The sequence below is a fragment of the Cygnus atratus genome, chromosome 13 (assembly GCF_013377495.2).
Source record: "Cygnus atratus isolate AKBS03 ecotype Queensland, Australia chromosome 13, CAtr_DNAZoo_HiC_assembly, whole genome shotgun sequence".
Taxonomy (NCBI): domain Eukaryota; kingdom Metazoa; phylum Chordata; class Aves; order Anseriformes; family Anatidae; genus Cygnus; species Cygnus atratus.
This window is the reverse complement of record NC_066374.1, coordinates 7,128,298-7,150,152: the sequence shown is the minus strand read 5'-3', so window position 1 is coordinate 7,150,152 and position 21,855 is coordinate 7,128,298. Positions and strand designations below refer to the sequence as shown.

At 39.0% G+C, this 21,855-nt stretch overlaps 1 protein-coding gene across 1 annotated transcript in view; it reads right to left on the bottom strand.

Annotated features, from left to right (window-relative positions):
• IL1RAPL2 (interleukin 1 receptor accessory protein like 2) overlaps window positions 1-21,855 on the bottom strand; it is a 339,990-nt gene that overhangs the window by 150,432 nt on the left and 167,703 nt on the right. Inside the window, exons 3-4 of the mRNA XM_050713426.1 lie at window positions 19,700-19,973; window positions 4,702-4,888 (exon numbers count right to left, since the gene is read on the bottom strand). Of these exons, the coding sequence (XP_050569383.1) occupies window positions 4,702-4,888; window positions 19,700-19,973 (461 nt within the window). The remainder of the gene's footprint in view (window positions 1-4,701; window positions 4,889-19,699; window positions 19,974-21,855) is intronic.

The window sequence follows — 21,855 nt, the reverse complement described above, 5'->3', positions numbered from 1 at the left end:
ATGTCTTTCTCAGTTCTCTAAAACACTGAGTACTCTGGATAATTCTGCTACCCAGAGCATACAAAGCAACACAGTTAGGACTCAAGTACCTTTAATGCCATTTATTCCCTCTCTCAAGGTGGCAACATGGAACAAGCTCTCAGACTGCGAATAACAATCCTGCCTCACCATCAGCAGCAGGCTCACCAATTTCAGAAATTCACATAAACAGCCCTGATCTACACCCCATTTTCTGTTTGTCTGCAATAGCAGTGTCAAACATACAGCAAACAAAACAGAACAAAACTTTCTTTTAAGAAACAACCAAACGAGAAAATATGTTGACATTCAAATATAGGGTATAACAGCAAAGGATTGGAATGACAAATATCATTTTTTCATGAGACTCCATACACGCTCTAAATCTACAATGTCAGTTTCTAAAGGAGAATAATAAAGAAGTAAAAAGGCAAGACAGTGAGCTTCTGCCCTTGCACCTGAAAATTGAGCACTGAAGCAATTAATCCTCTTTCTAATAGGTCAAATTCAGTTACAATGTAGTCAAGTACAGAATACCTAAGCTGTGCAATTCCATTGCAGGTAGCAGCGTTCATGTTATTTTTCTATCTCCAAAGATAAAAACCTTGTCTTACATGTGAACTTCAGCTAACAACGACGTAACACAATGCTCACAATCCAGATCCTTTCTGCTGTGCTAAAAACCTGAGCTTAGTTTTGTTACTAAATTACACTGAAACCTGAGCTTAGTTTTGTTACTAAATTACACTGACATGGCTTGAGACTCATGTGGGGAACAGATCTGAGCACGAAAATGGCGTAAAGCCCTATCTGATTTGCACTCAATTTTCAGACCTATTTACAGGTGCAATGGAGTTGCATCAACCACCTACTTGGAGTAAGTAAATCTGAAGTCTGGGCAGAGAATACGATTCAATTCTATTCAATCCTAATTTAGAAGGAATACAATTCTAGGAATAAACACAGTGAACATATTTCAGATAGGCACCCTTGCAGTGCAACACTGGAAGACCCTGACATAAATATGTTACCAGTTTAATAGTCTGTATATTTATTTTTAAAAGTGCACAAATGAAGAGACTGAAAAGATGCATTTTCATATGCTTTATAGTTTTATATACTAAATGTTCATAATAAGAAGGGCGACATCTTTACTACTATAGAAATCAATGATTTAGCATGATGTTTGTGCTGTTGTGGTTTTACAGTGAAAAATTGTTCCACTAACTTCCTTTTCTTGTCTACTTAAAATACTTCATATTAAAGAATGATTTATAAGCCTCCCATTGCCAAATTTTAGCTAATTATTTTTGTCCACTGACTATATAGGCTTTTTAAATATGTGTTGAAAATGCCTCCTTTATCCTGCCTCTTTTTTTCACAGACCAGTTCAATCCACAAAAGAAAAAAAGGCAAAAAAGGAGAAAGCTAGAAAATCATAAAGATGTCTATTTACAGCAGAAAACAAACAAAAAAAGGTCAGGATCAAGCCAATAAAAAAAAATAACCAGTCTTCATTTTGTGGAAACAATCTAGATTTTGCTGTCAAAGGTCTACTAATTTCACTAAAACAGTAAGTGCCCAAGTATATGACTGTTGCTTGCTTAATCGATTGCTTTTTTTCTGCTTTTCCATTATGTTTACTTGCTGGGAGAATGTAAAAGTTTCTTTTCTAGCCTATGTATCCTCCATAGACATTTTAAATGTTTTTTTATTTGTTTGCTTGTTTGTTTTCCCCCAAAATAATTAATTAGAGAGTTATTATGCTGCTGCTTCTTCTCTTCCTGGAAATGTAAGTGGCAGCACCTCAACAACTCTATTTTTTGTAGGGTAAATAACAACTATTGTCCTTCACCTCCCATTTTGATTGTTTTCACAGCCCTTCCTTCATCCCACCAGTAGGCAAGAGGTGGTGGAGATGGATTAGGGCTCTGCTTTCTAGACGTAATATACCTTTTTCCTCTGCCAGTTGATTTTTCTTGAAACTGCTCTTACTGTTAAATCCCATTCATTCAATCATGCCTTGGCATATACATTTATTTAAAAAAAAAATCCTTATACTTCTTGTCAAAACAGTTCTAATGGGCCTAACAGAGTTGTGTGTATATCAATGGCATTAACTGTGGAAATCTTTCAAAAGAAATATTTCATGCACTGTAATTCTAGCCAGAAGTGAAGTTCATACTACTGTTAAAAAAAAGCCCTGACAGCAAATGTTTTAGCATTACTTATTGGCTGCGTATGTAGAAATCTACTCAGGCATAATTATTTTAAGAGTGTATTTAAATTACAGTTAACTCCCTCTAAATTGATGCAATTATTGGCTCTGATTCATTAATCTCTGCACACAGAGAAGGCTTCTGGAAGGCAGGGTGAGTCCTGCACACTGTGAGCTGGCAGCACTGGTGTCTTTTCTGATACCAGTTCATCAGTCAGAAGTCCAAATTCCCCAACTATCAGGGGACTGACAGTCTCTCTTGTGTCCACAAGGATTTTTCTTTTCAGACAAAGAATAAAGGAAGAACCTTCAGGACTTCCTCATATATATTTATGCGCTATTCTATTTTGGACAATTTATACTCACCCCTTGAAAATCTTCTCTAAATATTTCCGCACAATGAAAAGCAATTGCCTCCAATGCCTCTGCAGCAGATTTACATGGGAAGATGGCTGACTATACCTTCATGGATATGTTAAACGTGAACACAAAGTTAGAGGGTAATAAATTGAAGATCTACAATATTATGTCTGGAAACAGATGCATTCTTTGGGAAGTGAGGATCAGGTCCTAAACTGGAATATCACATTACACTATTTTCTGGGAGAAGGGACCTGTTTTTTGTCACACACATCACCTAATGTAGCATGATTTTAAGTACTAGACTGCAGTTTCTAAGGGTAACCCCAGTACTCACCATATTATCTTGAAATCTACGTTAATTATATATTTTCTAGAAACAATGTCAGCTCTTTTGAAGAGGCAGATTTCTATTAATAGTTAGTACTACTATACCCTCTAGAATATTTTTCTAAATTCTGTTTCAGGATTATGTTTCAAGGGATAACCTGACATGTTATAACCTTCTGCATAACATTAACATTGACATTTCACATTACTGAGCTTCCTGCCTCTGGTCCAGATAATAGAAGTGTTATCTAAGAACTGAACTGATAGCACCTTACTGTTAATTATGAATAAGGAGGTATTTGTAGTAGGTTATTCCATTAATGTCTCTTTACATTATCAAGCCAGACTAAAGACTGTTGACCTGGACTGTCTGCTATTATCCAACCGTATCAATTCCCATCAATTTCACCACAGCGATGACTTGTCAGTCAGCTGTCACACTCCAGCCTGGTGCCACCAACCTGTGAGCAACCCAGGTAACGCATGTGGCTGTATGGAACCAAACCTCTTCCTTCCCTGTTCTTGGACAGCACAGAGCATCAGTGATGTGGGGTTAGACATGCATCTTTCTTAGGCTGATTTCTGCTCCATGACAGCTGAAGGTTATCCCTACCAGATTATTTTTGCAGCATGCTATTGCACAATAAAGAGGTCTCAGTGCTCAGGTGTTCAGTAATACCCAGGTAGACAGGGCAACAAGCAGCTTCTCTTTGGTACCCTTTTTTCTATTGAGATTTCAGACTTAAGTGAATACAAATATTTTATGCATGAACAGCACTGAAGATATTCACCCATATGCTGAGAGAAACAGCTTCAATGGCTGAAAGAATATTTTTGTTTATACCGACAATGGGTTATGGCACGTTTGGTTACTATAAGCTAGAACATGCGAGGTTTCTGTAGCTCTGCACGTAACACTTATTTCACACAAAATAATCATCTTTAAAGAATGTTAAGGTTGCTAAATCAGGCAAAAATTTAGGATTTAACTGCTTTGTGCATTTCTGTCTTCATTACCTGAACAAGGTTCGTCCAAAACTCATCCTCCTCTTATCCCTGTAGTCCAAACTCTATATTTCACTAATCCTACTGAGATCTTCCTCTTGTCCAACTACTATTTCCTGTTCCCTCTGACTCTCATCTCTTTATCCCTCCCCATTGTTTCCTGCAGCTCCTCATACCCAACAGCTTTTCAAATATCAGACTTTGGTCCATGTCCAGACAACATGTAAAACTTGTCAAGACCTTGGTTCGGTCTTGGTACCTGATGTCTACCTGACAGACAACCTGCATTTTAGTCATTGTCCAGTTCTCTTGTAGAGCTACACCAACACATCAATGTTTCTGCAGCTTAAAGTGCTGTGTGATACTTGATAGGCCTTAGAGAAGGTACAGCCAGCACACTTACCTGCTGAGTAATAAATGTATCTAGCAGACGTCAGTTAAAATTAACAAACCTCAGTAAAATTACTTAATGAACCTCAGCAAAACTAAATTTATCTCTGTGAAACTACCCAACAGACTTTGGTAAAAACTCAACAGGCCTTGGTAAAATTACCCAACAGATTTCATAAAAATTAATTGGGCAGCACTGCTGAAGCTGACAGTTTTGGTAAAACTTTGGCTCCATTTTAGGTTGCCTCCCTTTGTTTCTGCTAGAGCATCAGGTATGGAGACATCCCACCAGAGTGAAAACTGGTGCAGAGGCACAGTGGTTAAAGCAGTGGAAGTTTTTTATAGCTTCAGCACAATAGCAATAACACAGCAGTAGTTACCTTGTACCATACAACATCTGGCTCTTGACTGGCTGTTTTGTAATCCTCAATATCAGGACAGGAGATTGTCTTTCTCTTAGTGACTTCTGATTTTTCCAGATATCTGATCTTGCTGTTGTAGCAAAGCCCAGATTCATTCTCAGCTACTGTCAAGGACATGGACACCTTCATGCAATACGTTGAGTTTCTACAGGGACAGAAAGATGATGTCATTTATCTTACCCACACACACACATTTTTATTTTTAACCAAGTTTGTTTCAGTACAGTAAGTTTCCCTGTTAAACACTGATCTTCACAAACACTTCAGTGACACATTTGAACAGTGGCTGTCATACTGTGCATTTACTGCATTACTAAAAGACGTAAAGGCTCATTTCCAGCTTACTACGACGATTACTGCAGAAATTTTGTCGACAAGTGATCTAACCCAGCACAGCAGCTCTTTTGATATCGCAAGACTACAGACAGGAAACTGTTGCCACCTCAAATTTTGGTTGGAATGCACTGATTCATCATTTCCATTTCCTCTACATGCCACAGGCACTCCTCCTCCTTCAACTTCAGGAGATTTCACACCAGTATGCAGCACTTTAACAATTAAGATGAAGGGTTATTACTAGCTTGTGCTAGATGTTAAACAACATCATGGAGATAGAATTCCTCCCTCTGAAGGAACTGCCATATAAAATCCTACAGCATACGATGGGGGGGTTGACCTTGTCCAGCTGCCCACCCAGCCGCTCCCTCACTCCCCCTCAACAGGAAAGGGAGAAGAAAATAAGATGAAAATGCTCATGGGTCGAGATAAAACAGGGAGATCACTTAACAGTTACTGTCATGGGCAGAACAGATTTGACTTGGGAAACATTATTTTGATTCGTTGCCAACTAAATTAGGTTTAGATGGGTGAGAAAGACAAAAAAAAAAAACTAAAACACCTTCCCCTCACCCTTTATTTTCACTCCTCTGCCTCTCCTCCCACTAGTGGTGCAGGGGAAGGGCATGGTGGCCATGGTCAGAGCGTAACAGCTTCTCCCTGCTGCTCCTTCCTCCACAGTCATGCCCTGCTCCATGCTGGCTCCTCCATGGGCCGCAGGCCTTCACAGACTGCTCCAGCGCGGGCTCCTCTCCATGGGCTGCAGTTCCTTCAGGGCACATGCCCCGGCTCCAACATAGTTTCTCCACAGGCCGCAGGGAGCCCCTGGCCTGGAGCACCTCCCGCTGCCTCCTGCCCTGACCCCAGTGCCCCAGGGCTGTTCCTCACACTTTTCTTCCTCACAGCTGTGTAGCCTTTCTCCTTTTTTCAGATACATTTCCCCCAGTGCCACTGCTGGGCCCAGCCCTGCCCTGTGGTGGGGCCACTGGAACCAGCCTCTCCTCACAGCACCCTGCAGGCCCGCTGCCCCGCCTGGGCACGGGCACCCAGCACATATGTGCAAATCATATTTTGGCATTAAAATATTGAAAAATGCAATCCCTTAGCAATTAAAACCATTCCCTACTCTATCATGAAAGATCCCTGATAGGGTTAAACCCAGGCAAGTGGTTTGTGAGCTGTCTAAGCTTATTTTTTTCCTTAATATCAGGCTAGAATAAACACAACCAACCCAGCTCCTGTGCCTCATGATCATGAAAACAGGATTAAATTAAATTCCTTCAGACTCACATCTTTAACAGAGTTATCAGACACACAATAAAAAACCCAAACCAACGTTTGTTGTGGTGTTAATGTAAAGCATTTGCACTTTGCACAGGATTGTTACAACCCAGACTGTCAGCTTTTGGACTTCATTAGGTGTGATGGCAAACAAAGTCCTTTAAAAGCAAACTACAAAGTACAAGCAACAATATAATGAGGCTCTTCCTCCCATCGTGCATCATTTTGTCATTTTAATTGACTACAACATAACCAAAAAGCCTGGAGTACATCTGACATGCTGGGTGGTTACTCCCATCAAAGGGAGCTGTGGAGTCTCTTGCAGAAGATATTACGGCTTTGCTGCCGCCTCTTCCATCACAGCTCTGCTGCAAATGACTTCAGACGAGGCAATGGCACGGCAGACAATTTTTGTTGTGCCCTATGCACATGGAAAGTGATTTATCAGTCAAACTTTGACACTAATGGTACTGGATGCCTACTCCCTCCAAATGGACTCGTGACAATGCTTTGAATTAAAACAAACAAAAAAAAAAACCCTGCGTGCTCCGTAACAAGTCTTCTTTTTAGGCACTGTTTGAACAACATGTCACCCTGTCAAGTGAGCCCGTAGTTAGGAAGAAAATAAAAAGGCCTAAAGGGGCACTTCATCATGGCTCTACGCTTCATGCTAAACAAGTGCTGACAGAACAGTGTGCAAATGGCTTGTCAAAGGCATGCCGTGAGCAGGTATTTGCAGAAGATGGCATCTGCAAGGCAAATCAATGAGCGATCTTCTGAAACCTTCAGCTTTCAAAGTCATCAGAGTTGGGTATTCAGCAGAACAGACTGTAACATGGGGCTCCCAACAGAAGCATCTTACAGCAGATCTCCCCACAGGGCTGTCTGCCAGACTGAGGCAGGGCTACTCCTCTAACAGGGAAACTGAGGCACAAAGAGACACTCAAGAGTGCAGGACATGTCCCAGACCTGAAGTTGCCTTCCAAATTTCAGATTAGCCCTCTTCTGCCTTCACACTGTCCACATGAGCAACAAATGCCACTGACATGAAAGTATGCTGCAGGAAATACTGAATTTGCCACACACTCCCCATTCCCGCTCCCAGATCTTCAAAACACCACATGAACATCCACATAATAAAGTCAGCAGGTATTTTATCTGTCCCTCACCTTAGAGGAGAAAGGCTCTTGGTGCACTGCCATGCTCTGTTTCAGTTGAGAGGCTATGGAAAAGTCTCATCCTCGCAAACTACATGAATTGCACTTTTACTTGAAACAAAAGTTATCTGGACTAAACAAGATGCATCATTTTAGTTGGCCTTTTCAGAAATACCTACATGATTTATGGAACATAAGTCAGCTTTCTTCTAAACTACTTGCTTTTGAATAGGGTTGCCTTCTTTGTAAGAAAATAAAACATACTTGGAAAATTTCAATGCTTTCTAATGCAGCCCTGAAATCCACAAAAAATGGGTATGACTATGTATAATCGATAGTAATAAATCAGGAATGATTATTTAACTTTCCTGAATAACTACGAGCATTACTGGGGGCAAATAAGGTCACATGCTCTTAGTAATAATGATCAACGCTAATCAAGAATAATTACTTTGAATAGCTGACCATTACTCAGTGTTATCTAATAGTACTGTATTTTCTGCTAACAATCTTGCATTATTTAGATTGTATTTTGAACAGTGCTGGCGACTACTTCTATTTAAAATGCTTCCTGGAACCACGACCCAAAAATGTAGTACTCTTTTCACTATTTACAATTAGAATTGTGAAAACTAAGTGCCTGGTGAGCACTATCACTTTTGTTCATACTCCATGACCAAGACAATAAATCTGTTCAGACTGATAATGAGGAAAGCCCTCACTAAGCCAACAGCAATAGACTTGAAAGCTTTATGAATGCTTCTTCACCAGCCACTCATGTTAGCACTACTGATGGTAATTCAAAAAGAGCAACTTCTGCAATTGCAGGAGTTCCAGTTAATAAAGCAACAGCCTTCCTTTAATCTAGTCAGTTTGAGATAACAGTTCCATTTCAGTCATGTGTAAAACAAAACAGCAGTTTGATCAACCTTGCCGTTTCTCTCAGTTTTGAAGCAGAAGCCTTGGTGTCATTGTTTATAGAGGATGTGAGCCATTCCTTCGTTTGCTAGGGAAGCTAATCCCCAGGTTGGTATGGATTTCACCACACAGTCCTCTAAGCAGGGTGGTAGGTGGGTGTTCACTTTTCTTGGAGATTTCTGTGTCTACTACCTTTCTATCAGCCCAGGTGCTATGAGACAGTGTCCTAAAAAAATACACTACCTATGGCTTAACCAGAAGATTCCTATGGAATTGACCATGCTCATTTTACATTGAAATTAGTAGATGAACCAGTTTATTTTCCTATGCAGAATGAAATTTGCAATTTGGATTGTAATTTGCAGGGAAATGTGGCTTTGGTTTCACTGGCAAACAGGAATGTACTGTCTCCTGTCCCTTGTGGGGCCTGAGACATAAAGGGGTTCTCTAGCAGGTGACAACTCAAGCAAGAAGTCAGGAAAGGTCAACAATGTAGACAAGTCATTGGTCACTACAATGTTTTACTTCTACAACCTAGATAGGAAAATTGTGGTGCAGGTCAGAGGTGATGGAAACTCACCTACAGAGGTCCTTCAGGAAGCCCATGAAGCTGCTGCGCTGGGATGGATCCAGCTCTTCCTTTCCAACTGTTTTAATGACCTCTGTGTCCACCAAGGGTTCTCCTTAATTGAGCTACATTTGTTTCTGGTAATGGTTGTTTTTTGTTTGTTGTTGTTGCTTTGTTTGTTTTATATTTTAATAAAGACATGCAGACTGACATGAATCCTCCATTTCTTGCTTTTCTTCTTCTAAAAGCTAAGCGAATGGCCTATTACAGGAATTACAGAATTATAAAACAGAGCATCTACTTTTGTTTTCAGTACACAGTCATGGAACTCAGTGGAGGAGGTCAGTGCTCCCAGCAGTTTGGAGACTGGCAGGACAGGTGACCACATTTAATGAGAGAAGCTGGAACATGCAAGAAACAAAAGGATCAGCAAAACCAGTAAGCTGGGTTTTGCTGTCAGAATTGGTGAGTGAAAGATCAAAAAGGATGCATCTTCCAGGTGGTTGGGGAGGATACTGGAGGGCTTGTGGAGGTAATCACAGTATCAAGAGAGACTGAGTCATATACAACTCAAAGTAGAGGGTATCACTGACTACATGCCACCCAAAGGAACCTGAGAGACTGCAGAGAGCCCACTTTCCACATGTAAAGGAAATAAGCCAATGAGTTTTGAAGTGTGTCTTTTAATAATTTGTGTTTTGTGAAAGGTATCCAAAGCGTTCATCCTCCACGGGACTCAATTACCACTGGTTTCCTTGTCTACAAGCAGTAGCAGTGGTCATACGAGGAATGGAAAAGGGGAAGAAAGAATCGCTCTGCAGTACAAAGAAAAAAATTGTGAAGTCTTATGTTTCCACAAAAACTAAGATTTACAATTCCCTATTTCAAGGAGCTAGTTATAAGCTGGGCCTACTCTTTAGACTGAAAATGCGAAAAAGGGTTTAGCTTTGAGAGTTCACAAAGCAGTTTTCCTCTGTTCTGGTGGCAAGGCGTTTGTAATTCCCAGACCACCTGGAACTGGCTCTGAAACACAAACTGAAGCCAGCTCAGAATCCAATAGAAAAACATAGGCAAAAACCAGGGAGCTTAACAGGTCTCGAAACAAAAGCAAGCAAAATTATGAGTTTGGCTTCACTTCAAAGCAAGGACGAGAGGAAAAAGGGAGGAAACAGAAATGGTTAAGAAGGGCATTTGAAATTGAAGTGGCAATCCCTAATTATTTTTTACTTTGTTTGGATTCAACACAATTCATCAGCCCTAAAGCTGAATTCAAATTACAGAAAACATTCATGACTTTGACAAAACTGTTTTCTTCAGCATTTGTGGTTTTTACCAGTCACGGAGGTTTGTTAAAAGAGTCAAGTAAAACAATTTTGTCTCTAGTATGCAAGGGACATACCCTCTCTCAAGTTTATCAACTGTCTTATAAAGAGGAAGTTGGCAAAGTGGTTGAATATTTCATTTATATCTACTAGATTGAAAAACACCCCAAACACCCCAAATTGCATATTTATACAAGAGGATTTGCATTATTTTTTTTTTTAAATTGCAGTGTCAGTTTGCATTCCATATTTATTATTATTAAAGTTCTACGACTCTAATGTGGTGGTAGATCCAAAAGCTGGGAAGTGTACGTATTAAAGCAATTCTCAGGAAATAGCACAGCTCAGACTTAGACCTCTCCCAATACACCTAAACACTCTGCCTGTCTGTTTTAATGACTTTTTCCACTGGCATAGTGAAATACTTATTACAGGTCTGTGTAAGCCATCCCCTGCATTTATCTTTACTTGTTCTGAATTAAATGAACGACAGCAACAACATCACAACCGTTTTTATCTGTCTTGAGGTCCAGAGCAATTAATCCACTACCAGCTGCTATTAGAATGTGTTACCAGCTTTCAGACCCAATTGAACAGTTGATGGTTTTCCTCTCTTTTCATGAGAATTTTTATCATTTTATTCCAGTTTAAATTTCACACTTGACATAACTATTACCAAGTCATTTTATTGGTACCTGAGATTGTTTCAACCAGATCAACGAGCTCATGGTTTGCCAATCTGTTTAAAGACAAATAAGTAATTTATTGTGTTTTTTTTTTTTTCAGATGACATAAATGTAGCCTCTTTCCTAAAAACAAATGAATAATTTTTTACTCTTCCAAGGTTTCGCTCCAGCATTACCTTATTTCTCTGCAACTACAACTTTTATGTGGCTGGGGTCATTGCCTTGAAGAGATCAAATTCTTACTTATGGAGTCAGAGGTTACAGATCACAATTATTTTCAAAGTTTTGAAATTACCCTACGTGCTGCATTATTTTCTTGCTATCATTTTGTCAAGTGAAAGAGCAATACCTGAAATGGAACAATTAAACGGTTTAATATTGCAGTAGATGCTCCCTGAACGATATACCATGAGGCACAGTGATTCTGTGGCACGTGTGTGTGATAGCTGGCCTTGGTGCAACTCCAGACACTCCTGTCTTGTAGTCTGCTTGCTCATTTGCTCTTATAACTGCAATTCTAAACCCAGCTCCTATTCATGGTAAGGAAAAATCCTCATTCCATATTAGATCTCCTTTAACATCTGACTGGTTTTCAGGATCCTACTAGTAAAAGAAAATGTCACGGAAGTATGATCTCAGAGAATTAAGTGCAGGATGCTAAAACAGTACCATGTTACAAATCCAATATTCTTCCATTATTTCTACCTCCTTTGAACCTCCAAGAAACCTGTGTTGTGAATCCAGATGGAAGTGCCATTCAAATGCCCGTTCCTTCAGGTAGAAAAAGTATTTGTGCTGAGCTAACCCATCACTCTTAAGAATTTTTAGTCCTTCTGTACATCTTTTCTCCTCAGACAATCATCACACAAGACTTACTAGAGACAAGATGACAATTTGACTTACACATACTAGATGTCCCAGAAGGCTATGTCTTACAATGAAGAAAAACTAAAACATCACTATTCAAAAGACAGTACTTCTGAGAACTTACTGAAGGGTAATCTTAAAAGGCTTACAGTGATGACAGCTTGAAAAACAGGTATCCAAGAATGTCTCCACAAGTTAACAATCAGGAATATAGTTCTCACCAGAGGCACTTAACTGCAAGACCTGTATTTCTCACAGTGAGTTTAGCTCTGTTTAGGGAGTTTTTAGGCTTCTTGGATACTGGGACAGAGAAGAAAAGATGTTTGGATCTAGCAGTTGAGTAAAGTTTCTCTCAGTTGGATCTATCTCATTAAAGTGTAGATAAGTTTACATTTAAGTTGGATTTGAGCTAACATCCTTATTAAGAAGGAAATGTGACACAGAAATGTCAGAACGTGCCTAGTGCACTCAGTGATATAGGCCATAACAGCAAGCCCATGATTTGAAAACTCAGGAATTATCTCTAGCACCATATTTCTTAAATCTGAGAAGAGGAAGCGGCACACAGCCTGATTTGCACATGGTTAAATGCCTGGAGGTGCCACTTCTTTTCTAATTACCTTCACACAAACAGACAGTGGTCCTGCTGAACTCTGCATCATGACAGCAGCAATCAAAAACCACACCAATCACCAGTCAGTCATTACAACAGGGACTAATTAGGCCCAGGGGAAACTCTCCTCGCACTTAAGTTGAATCACACAGGTTAACAGCGCTCCTTGCTTTCTTTTAAAGTCTTCAAGAGTGTTAGTTACTAGAAATAAATAAGTGAAAATATAATTAAGAAGAAAAAAAATGCAGAAGCCCAAAGAACACAAAGCTATCTTGGCACATTGCACCTAAGCTCACAAACTACCTGGTCTCTACCAGCTTCAACACATCCTGTTCCAGCAGGAAAAAAAAAAAATAAAAATCTTACAATTGCCTGGGATTGCTATTAGGGAAAATTTCTTCCTTGCCCTCAAGTATTACAAAGCAGCATGCTGCCCTGAAGTTTGCTACTGCAAATGACTAAGACCTTTTCATTTATTTTCTAATAATTTTCTAGTAAAACTCTGTATATTACTGTTAAATTATATTCTTTTACTGAAAAGACCCATTACGAATGACATAAATCTGAGGCACAGGGACAACTGCTTCCATGAAAGAATATATTAAGAAATCCCCTTCCAATAATTTTGTGTTTGCAATACCCTGGTTCTGAGAGCATTGAACATTTTCTCCTTTATTTCTTCCAACGCACGCATGGGTGAATTAGTGTATCTACTCTTTGCTTTATTATTAGACACCCAGCACATAAAACAAAGGTTGAGTTCAGGACACCCATTAGATATGTCTGCACTGCTAAACCTCACTGATTTTGTTGCCTGAAGGAATAAAAGCTGTGGAGTATATCCTTCATCATGTATGTGAGTCCTATTTGTAGATGCAGTGAGGAAAAGCAAGCCCCCCTCAGTTTGTAAACAGGCAATCGAGCACATAAAACAATGGAAGTTATTATCTGATGGGTTATAAAAAGAATGCTATCATGAATAAACATGACGTGAATGTCATTATGCCAACTGGCAGGGAGAACTGTTTGAGTTCTGCAGCTGAGTCCTCCTGACTGTGTCTCTTACCTTAAGGTTTTTTTTGCCAGAAAAGAAGAAATTATCCACTGAGATCACTTACAAAATACCAGTTTTATTCCCTATGTATCTGTCACCTTGTACTTTGGGCATGATGGATTTTCTCAGGAAAACTTCCATTTGCCTGTCCTCTCCCAGGACACACACAATGTTGCCTACTGACGTTATGGTTACAGCTGGCTTTGATGCAGGTTTCAACAGGAGTGGTACATGGGTAAGCACATTCTCCTCCTTTGCTATTTGGAGAACAGCAGGGAAATGAACCCCCCTGATATGCTGGAGAAGAGAGGGCTGAGGATGGCTGAATAATCTTAGCATCCGGTCTCCTGAAGACAAAGATAACTCAGGATGCAAAGCGGAGTGACTGCTTCCTTACCTTCTCCCAACCAGGCAAGGTTTGAAGCCCACCAGGGAAGGCATTTCGTCCATGAACAACCAGTGACAGCGAGTCAAAATGTTACTGATGCACTGCAGCACGCGGAGCTCTTGCTTCAACAATCTGTTGGGACTAGAGCATAATGCCACTCATTTCGATAGTACCTAAAGCTGGGATTTTACTACTAGGAAAACTAAAGAATACACAAGACTCTCTTTCTCGTTGCTGGATGATCTCCAGCTGCAGAGCAACACAGACATTCCTGCTTGAAGCCCTGACTGTTCCTTCAGCTTCTCGTCAACATAAACACTGGCTTTCAGAAAGACAGAGGATGGATATCTTCTATTTTAAAGCTTTAGAGAAGGAAGGTGAGTGAGCAGAAATATGCATATCACCATGAAACAAAAACAAATCTTTGTTTCCTGCAAGTGTGTCAAAAGAACATTTAGAACTGATTTCTCTCAAAAACCACTATGTCATCAAAAGGATTTGCAGGAGCACCATCAGTTTTTACATAATTTTAGACAGAAAAGTAGAAATATTCTGATTCTACTTTCCTTTGCATTTAGACAATGCCAAAACATTATATCTCAGTAAGCTAACTTTTATCATGAATCATGCTGACTTTATGTTGTATCTGCCCTAACACTGTATTCAAGTATAGAATACCTATATTGTTATAGGGATTTTGTTTATACGGAATCTGTCACTTTTAACAGGGGAAGTGTCACACGTTTTTAATGTTGTCATAAAGTGCCTGTGAAGAGTAAGCCCTGCTGTAACCATGCACTTGCTCTGGCTGACTTCTCCAAAAATGCCTGAGACAGTACAGCTGTGAAAGCTATCAGATACCAGTGTGCAAGTGTGAGAGGTAACTAGGATATGCGTAGTACAGCAACTACTTAGATGTGCTCCTCTTGGATATCAGATGACAAAAGACTACTAGAAGTTATCATCTTTAGACCTTTTCAGAGTAACACGATGCTCAAATGGATTTGAAATATAAAACAATTTTGCTCATGAATTGAGCACTGGATAAAGCCAAAAAAGATTCTGCAGTGAGTAGATACAAAATGAATGACTGTATTAAAACACATACCAGAAGAACCACAAAAGGTGGCTGCAGAAAAAACAACCTCACCCCTACCCATTTTCACAGCATGATTTAGTCTAATTTTCCTGTTTGGTCTTAAAGACCTGAACGAAGTCTTCTTTCCTTTCACTTGGAAGCCTGACTTCCAGTGCTCTGAAAAAAGTGGCGCAGCTTTTCCTGGGATCACGGGTGACTACTGCAGTCCAGGCTGTAGGCATTTGAAAAAAGTTCCTCAACTCCCCTTCACACCCGCTGAAGCGAGAGCACAAAGGTTATGCCGCAAATTAAGTTTTACTGACAGCACCTCTAGGCTGTCTAAATCTGATTTTGATTTGCTGGTCATGAGCTTCACAGACATTCAGAAGCCTGAAGGCTTAAAATCTACTATCAGTCTATGTTATTACTGCTCAGAAAGGAATATTTCAATATTTCACTGATGGCCTGATGAAGGCTTGATTCTTCTGCACGTGTCCATAGCAATGCTGTTCTCCATTAAGAACTGTACAGATAGGGACCAAGTAAGGGAAAAGGATACACAGATTTCCCAACTTGATTTGTTGGCAGTTTTCTGGCATCAAATGTGGGTATTACAGATCTGCAGGCTTATTTCCTTACAGGCATGCATGGAACCCCCATTTGCTATTCTACATCTGGTATGAAAGTCGAGGCTTAGGTCCATCACTCAGTCTCGTGACCAAAAACCTGTACCTCCTGCTTTCCCTGCACCCCTCAGGGCCCAGACTTCTTACCTTCCTGATTCTCATCATGGCAATTTAGTTTATTTTATTTTACCAACAACTAATTAACAGCGAATAAGTACTAATATTTTACCACTTTTTACTGAGCTTGCTCGCAAAGCATTTATTGTATTTCAGTTTATTTTGGAGCTGGGCCCAGTTAGAAGAAAGGGCTTCAGAAGTAGCTCCTTGCTGAGGGCAAAGGTGCAGCTAAACTTTGCTGAGATTTCTTCTTCAGCTCCTCTTCGTTTATCAGGAGATCCAAGTAGGCCCTGTTCTTCTTCACTCTTTAAAAAGCAGTGCCTTTTGACACAGAAAAACAGATGTATTTGTGCAGAGGGCAAAAGCAGCACATAACCTGGCAAATGAACTTCCTACATACTCAGAACTTTGAGGCCACCCTATGCTTTTAGATCAATTTTAGTTTCCACACTTTCTTTGCTTTCATCTCCGAAACTTTCAGTGAGGAGGATGTTTCAGTCCAGAGTGCTGATGTGAAAATCCCAGAAAAACAACCTCTGTAAGAGAAATGCTGACAGCTTTATCTAAAAGTAGCATCGGCAGGTGCTGGAAGATTAACGGCATATCGAAGGCCTGTACTGCAAAGAGACCTCCAGAATGCAGCATTTCCAGATTGTGCGCTGAAGTCTTGATACAAATGTCCCAGCATTTATTTGGGAACCCTAATGAAACACACATCTATCCGCCAGTCAGCAGCCCTGACAAAAAAGGCACCTGTGAACAAAGCAGTTCCATGGAATTTATGAGGGTTACCCATGGAGATGAAGTCCACATTCATTTAAAAGTCCTTGAAGAATCAGGATCCCTTAATATGTCATGGCCATGCTTAACGCAGGAGAAAAATACCACCCTTTGGTTTCCATCTCAGTGTCATCTCAACGTCAAAACATTTTGTGAGAAGAAAGAAATAAGGCTTAATGCAACATGAATTTCCCCTTGTTATACACACACATGCACACCTGCCTATGCAACAATGTCTAAGTGGTTAATAAAGGAGAGGCAGTATTTAAATTCTGGTATCAGAACTCTTTAGCCTGGAGTGGCAATCTCTTTCATTAATGCTGCTCTAATATACTTTAATTTTATTCAGTATTGTGAGTTAATTTACAAAGCAAGCGTTATTACTATTGAAATGACAGTTCTGTCATTTCAAGAATTCATTGATACATTTAACTTTTATTCATTTCTAAAATCATTGTCATATAAGCCTTGCCTTCATCTGTTCATACCCATCCTTTTCAAGCAGCTTCTCACAAATTCCTTCCAAGTTGCTTCGAAGATGAAGCATGCCTTGAACCTACAAGCATCCATGAGCCACCATGAAATGGAGCTCCTCAAAAAACATGATTTTATTAGAATCATGAAGAATCTTTTCAACAAATAGGAAATTCAGTGAAAAGTGCAATTGCCTTTTTCCCAATACAGTTTTCATATTTGCCAAGTTGTCTTTGAGTGGGAAAAATATAACAAGCTGGGGGAGAACAAACTAGGATAGTTGTTGCTATTGCCTATGACATCCTTTGTGCACAACTTGTTAAAAACCCCTGGTGTTCAATTCCATTCTTCTGTCAGAGAAGATCTTCCCAGCTCAAGCCATTAACTTTTGGGACTTGGACCCTTTGTCCCCACTAGCCTTAGCACCACGTCTGTGCACCTCACCCCCTAGTGCCCTTTAGTAAAGAAAAGTACATATTCCAGACAAAAAAAAACACTTCAGTCAAAAAACTTTCAATCAAAAAAAAAAAACTTCAGAAGTTTTACATTTTTCTGGAACTAAAACCCCTTTCCTCCTCACTTTTTTTAAAATTCACCTACCAAACCAAAAGACTCAATTATGCATGCAACCTTAAGGTCAGTGTTGCATACTGATGGACACGGTCACCTCTTCTTTTCCAGTGCACTGAGTTCTCTCTAAGGTCTTTATTCATTCAGTCTACAAAAGAAGGCATTTGTAACAGAAATTGCTAATGTTTCTAGAAAATAAAATCATATCGTAGAATTCCTGCTCTCGCCTGCGACGCAGATCCTCACCTTCTTACAAAGCAGGTGATCCTAGTTAATGACTAAAACACAAACATCTGCTTATCGCCTTCTAAAAAAATAGATTAAGAAAGCTGAAATTACACAGTTAATGTGGTGGACAGTCTACCACAGACCTGTGGTCATATTTCAGAACTCTACCTCTAACCTAATTTTAATGAAATTAAAGTAAATTACTATTGCTATTTCCTCAGCTATTTTAAGCCCCCTGCAATTTTATAGACAATATCAGCAAGGATACATTACCATATTTTTGGAAGAAAAAATAAGTTAATTCAAGGAAGAAATATGGTCTCTTAGGTGTAATCACTACATAATCTGCACTCCCACATAAATCTGAAAAAGGCCAAAATATCTGCAATTATGTAAGTAAGTTCTAGCATAAACAGCAAAAACATATAACTGACAGGGAAGATGATATTGCTGGGTAATGCCTTCCAAGAAGCACGTCATATAGTTTTTATTTGAAAATGAGGAGAATGTATGAATTATTTAAGAACTTGCCCATTTGTTACCAAAAGTACTTTGTCATGTAAATGAGCAAAGGGTTTTGAAATTTCCCAAGTAAAAGTGTGTCCCAGAATTTGATTTAAGATCCGGTATTCATTGTTCACATAGGATTTGCATAAAATTTTCCAGAAGTATTAAACTAGTAATTTGATTAGCACAGCAGCTACATCTTATGAAAAAAGTATGTCTCTCCTGAAACACGTAAACCACTATCTTCCTGTAACATTTTAAAATCATGGAATTCACATAACCCCAAACCTGCGATGGAGCAGCTAGTAAAAGAATAATAAACTCCGAAGGCTACAACATAGACTGAATAGCGACTTTGGTAGATGCAGCTGACAGTCAAACTGGATGTTGGCTCTTCCCACTACAAACCACACACCACAGCAGAAACTTTGATTTTAGTACCATTCTTCAGGATCAGAACAGAGGCAAGTTAAGACAAGGCAGCAGGAAGGACTTAGCGGAGATGGAGAGAGCACAGCTTCTAGGCTCTCAACAGTGTTGTTATTTATCTGCAAATATTTTATATTAATTTCATCAAACCTGCATATAATTTCAGTATGGAACAGCAGACAAGGATGGAGCAAGCTTCATTCTCTAAAACCCAATAGTTCAAAACTGAATCATAAGAAGTATCTGTAAACTTTTAAATTCAAAACTTGATCATTTAAGGGATATTTATCTATTCACTCTTTCAGACTCCTCCTTTTTTATCCTCTCATTTTAGGCACAAAGCTGGTCCACATGATGGAAATCATGAGCTCCAGCACATACTTAATTTAAGAATCATCCAACAGTTCCAAAATACTTGAGACAAGCATTTCCCCACCTTACCAAATGAGGTCTGCTTCAAATTACGACAAATCTTAAATGTATATTAAAATAAACATTTCCTCAGAACCAGACAGAAATCTAACTCTCTATGGCCTAAACCTATCAGAATAAATTAAACTGTGTCTAAACTCTTGAATAGCTTTTTTTAATTTAAGAGCAAAGGGTAAAAAGAAGCCACAAAATAACCAACTTTGAAAAATCATTTATGACCTTTGGCACTCATGAGGATTTGAGGATTACTTAGCCAAAATACTTAATGCTTTAAGAAGCATCCATTTATGAGGGTTTATGGCAAAATGCAAGTTTGCAAATGTTTAAATATAGCTATTGGAAGAGGTAACTATAATTACTAGGGAAACTAATTTTAAGACAAAGCATTATGTGACAAAATTATGAGAAGACAAATAATGAGTAAATATTAACTGGAAGACTATCTCAATCATGAAAGCTAAATTGAAACATTTTTCAAATGAGACAATCTACACATTTTTAGTCATATTTTAACACAATACCCACCTTAGAACACACGTGTAGAAACCACTGTCTTGCAACTCAACCGAGTGAAACCATATTGAATCTTCATCCTTGCTCATCCTAACTTCAGAAAATATAATGGGTTCTTCTAAGTCTCCTTTGTTTTTGTACCACATAAGCCTAAGACCTGTGCTTTGGGCCATGCTATAATTAGTTCTGATATAGCTGTAGAAAAGGGCACATTTCACTCGGACTGGTTCACCTGCCAAAGCCATGTATGTCTTGAGATCCACTGACCAGTCAATGCAACCATCAACTGAAAGCAAAACAATAATAAAGACATATTAGATACAGATATATTTCTTCAAGATAGCGAGAGGCAGCCTGTGAAATGAAAAACAATTAATCAAAAGAAAAGAACCTTTGTTTTAGCACAGTGTGATAAACCTGTGGAAGCTATTAGCAATCAAAAGCATTTTATACGGTTTTCTTAGTTACATATAAATGTAAAATGTGCAGGCTGTAAGAGCACATTATTATTATTAGAGCACATTAGGCCTGCTCAATTCCATTTCTTTAGAACATCATTACCTTCATCTACTTTCACTAATTCTTTAATAAATAAACCAAGTATTTTCACCTTACCTACCTGCCGCAATAGAACAATTCTGAATTCACTAATTCCTTTTTGGAGGAAAATGTCTGTTGGCATCTGATCCCAATTTATCCCTTAAAACATTTCCCTCCACCTCTGCTAATTATGTTACATAAAAAATAAGAGATGTGACAATTATTCTTTTCTAAGCCAGTTACACATCGTTGTTTTCCTCCTACAGCCTACTCAAACTATAGAGAAAGAATTATATGCAACAGAATAAAACTACAACATACTATCAATGCAATCAAGCTTAATGTAGATATTGTACAAATATGAAAAGGAATCTTTTGATGTTCTGTTCATCAAAAACTTTTGAAACAGCTTTTCTTAGCTAAAAAAGGTTTGATACTTCACTTTAAAAACGAATGTGTCAGCCAATTTATTAAAAGATTATTTCTCTCTACATTTTTTCCTCCCATTACTTTTAAATCCTTTTGGTTACAATATAATCCTAGTACCTACATATCAACGCATAATTCCTCTCATATATCAGAGCTTTTTAAATCAATCTTTTGTATTCCTAGAAAAAATGGAAACCTGAAACTCAACCGAGAACATAACTAAAGAAGGAGACAGCAAAGCAGCTTGTCACTAGGCAAATACATTGCCTAAAATCAATGCATTTGATCTAATATATATTTTGTGGAATTTATTGATCATTTCCAGCTACATGTAACTGAAGCATCTTTATCCTTGATGTAGCTAACTCAAGTTCAACCATAAGGTTGAAGTTGCCTCTTCTGCATTTACAGCATCAATCCTCTGACTCTAAATGCTGGATACTCTCATATACTCCTCATTTCATATACATCTTCAACAGCATTCCCTCATCAAGTGATTTTTTTATTTACTTCCTAAGCACAAGTACTGCACCAAAATTTGTACCCACAGTGGAATACCAAATCTAGTACTTTTTAGTGGCTTTTACTACCTTTAAATTGTCTACCATTTTTTCAGGCTTCTCTTGAATCCTTCAAAACTAGCCATGATAAATGGGAGCTTTTGATTTCCCCACTGCAGTTTATCAGCTTTAATTGTACCGTGACCACATGAACCATGCACCTGAACCATAATTTTAAACCTGCTCACACATTTCTAGTACATAAACTTCCATGCAACATCTTGGTAAAACAAACTGACACAGGCTCAAGATGGGAGGACCAGGAACCCATTACTCAGAACTGTTTGTTTAACCCAGCAGCTGTCATGGGGTAATACAAGGGAGACCCTCTGGTGCCTCCACAGCCAGCATGGTGCAAATCAGGCTGCCAGCTTCCACCACCTGCCCAAATTTCCTTTCTCACTGCTGCAGCATCAAGTTTGGCTAATTACTACCCGAAAATCACATATTGAAGTATTTGTTCTCAGCACAACCCCTGCATGGGTTTAAGATCCTTCATTATGACCAAAGCTGCGCGTTGTAACCCAATCTCTTGCTAGGACCACATAAAGTACTGCCTCTAGCTATGGTGCTATACAGACACGGACAAGCAGCAGCACAGCTGGAAAAAGAACCCCCATCTCCCTGCTCTACAAACCC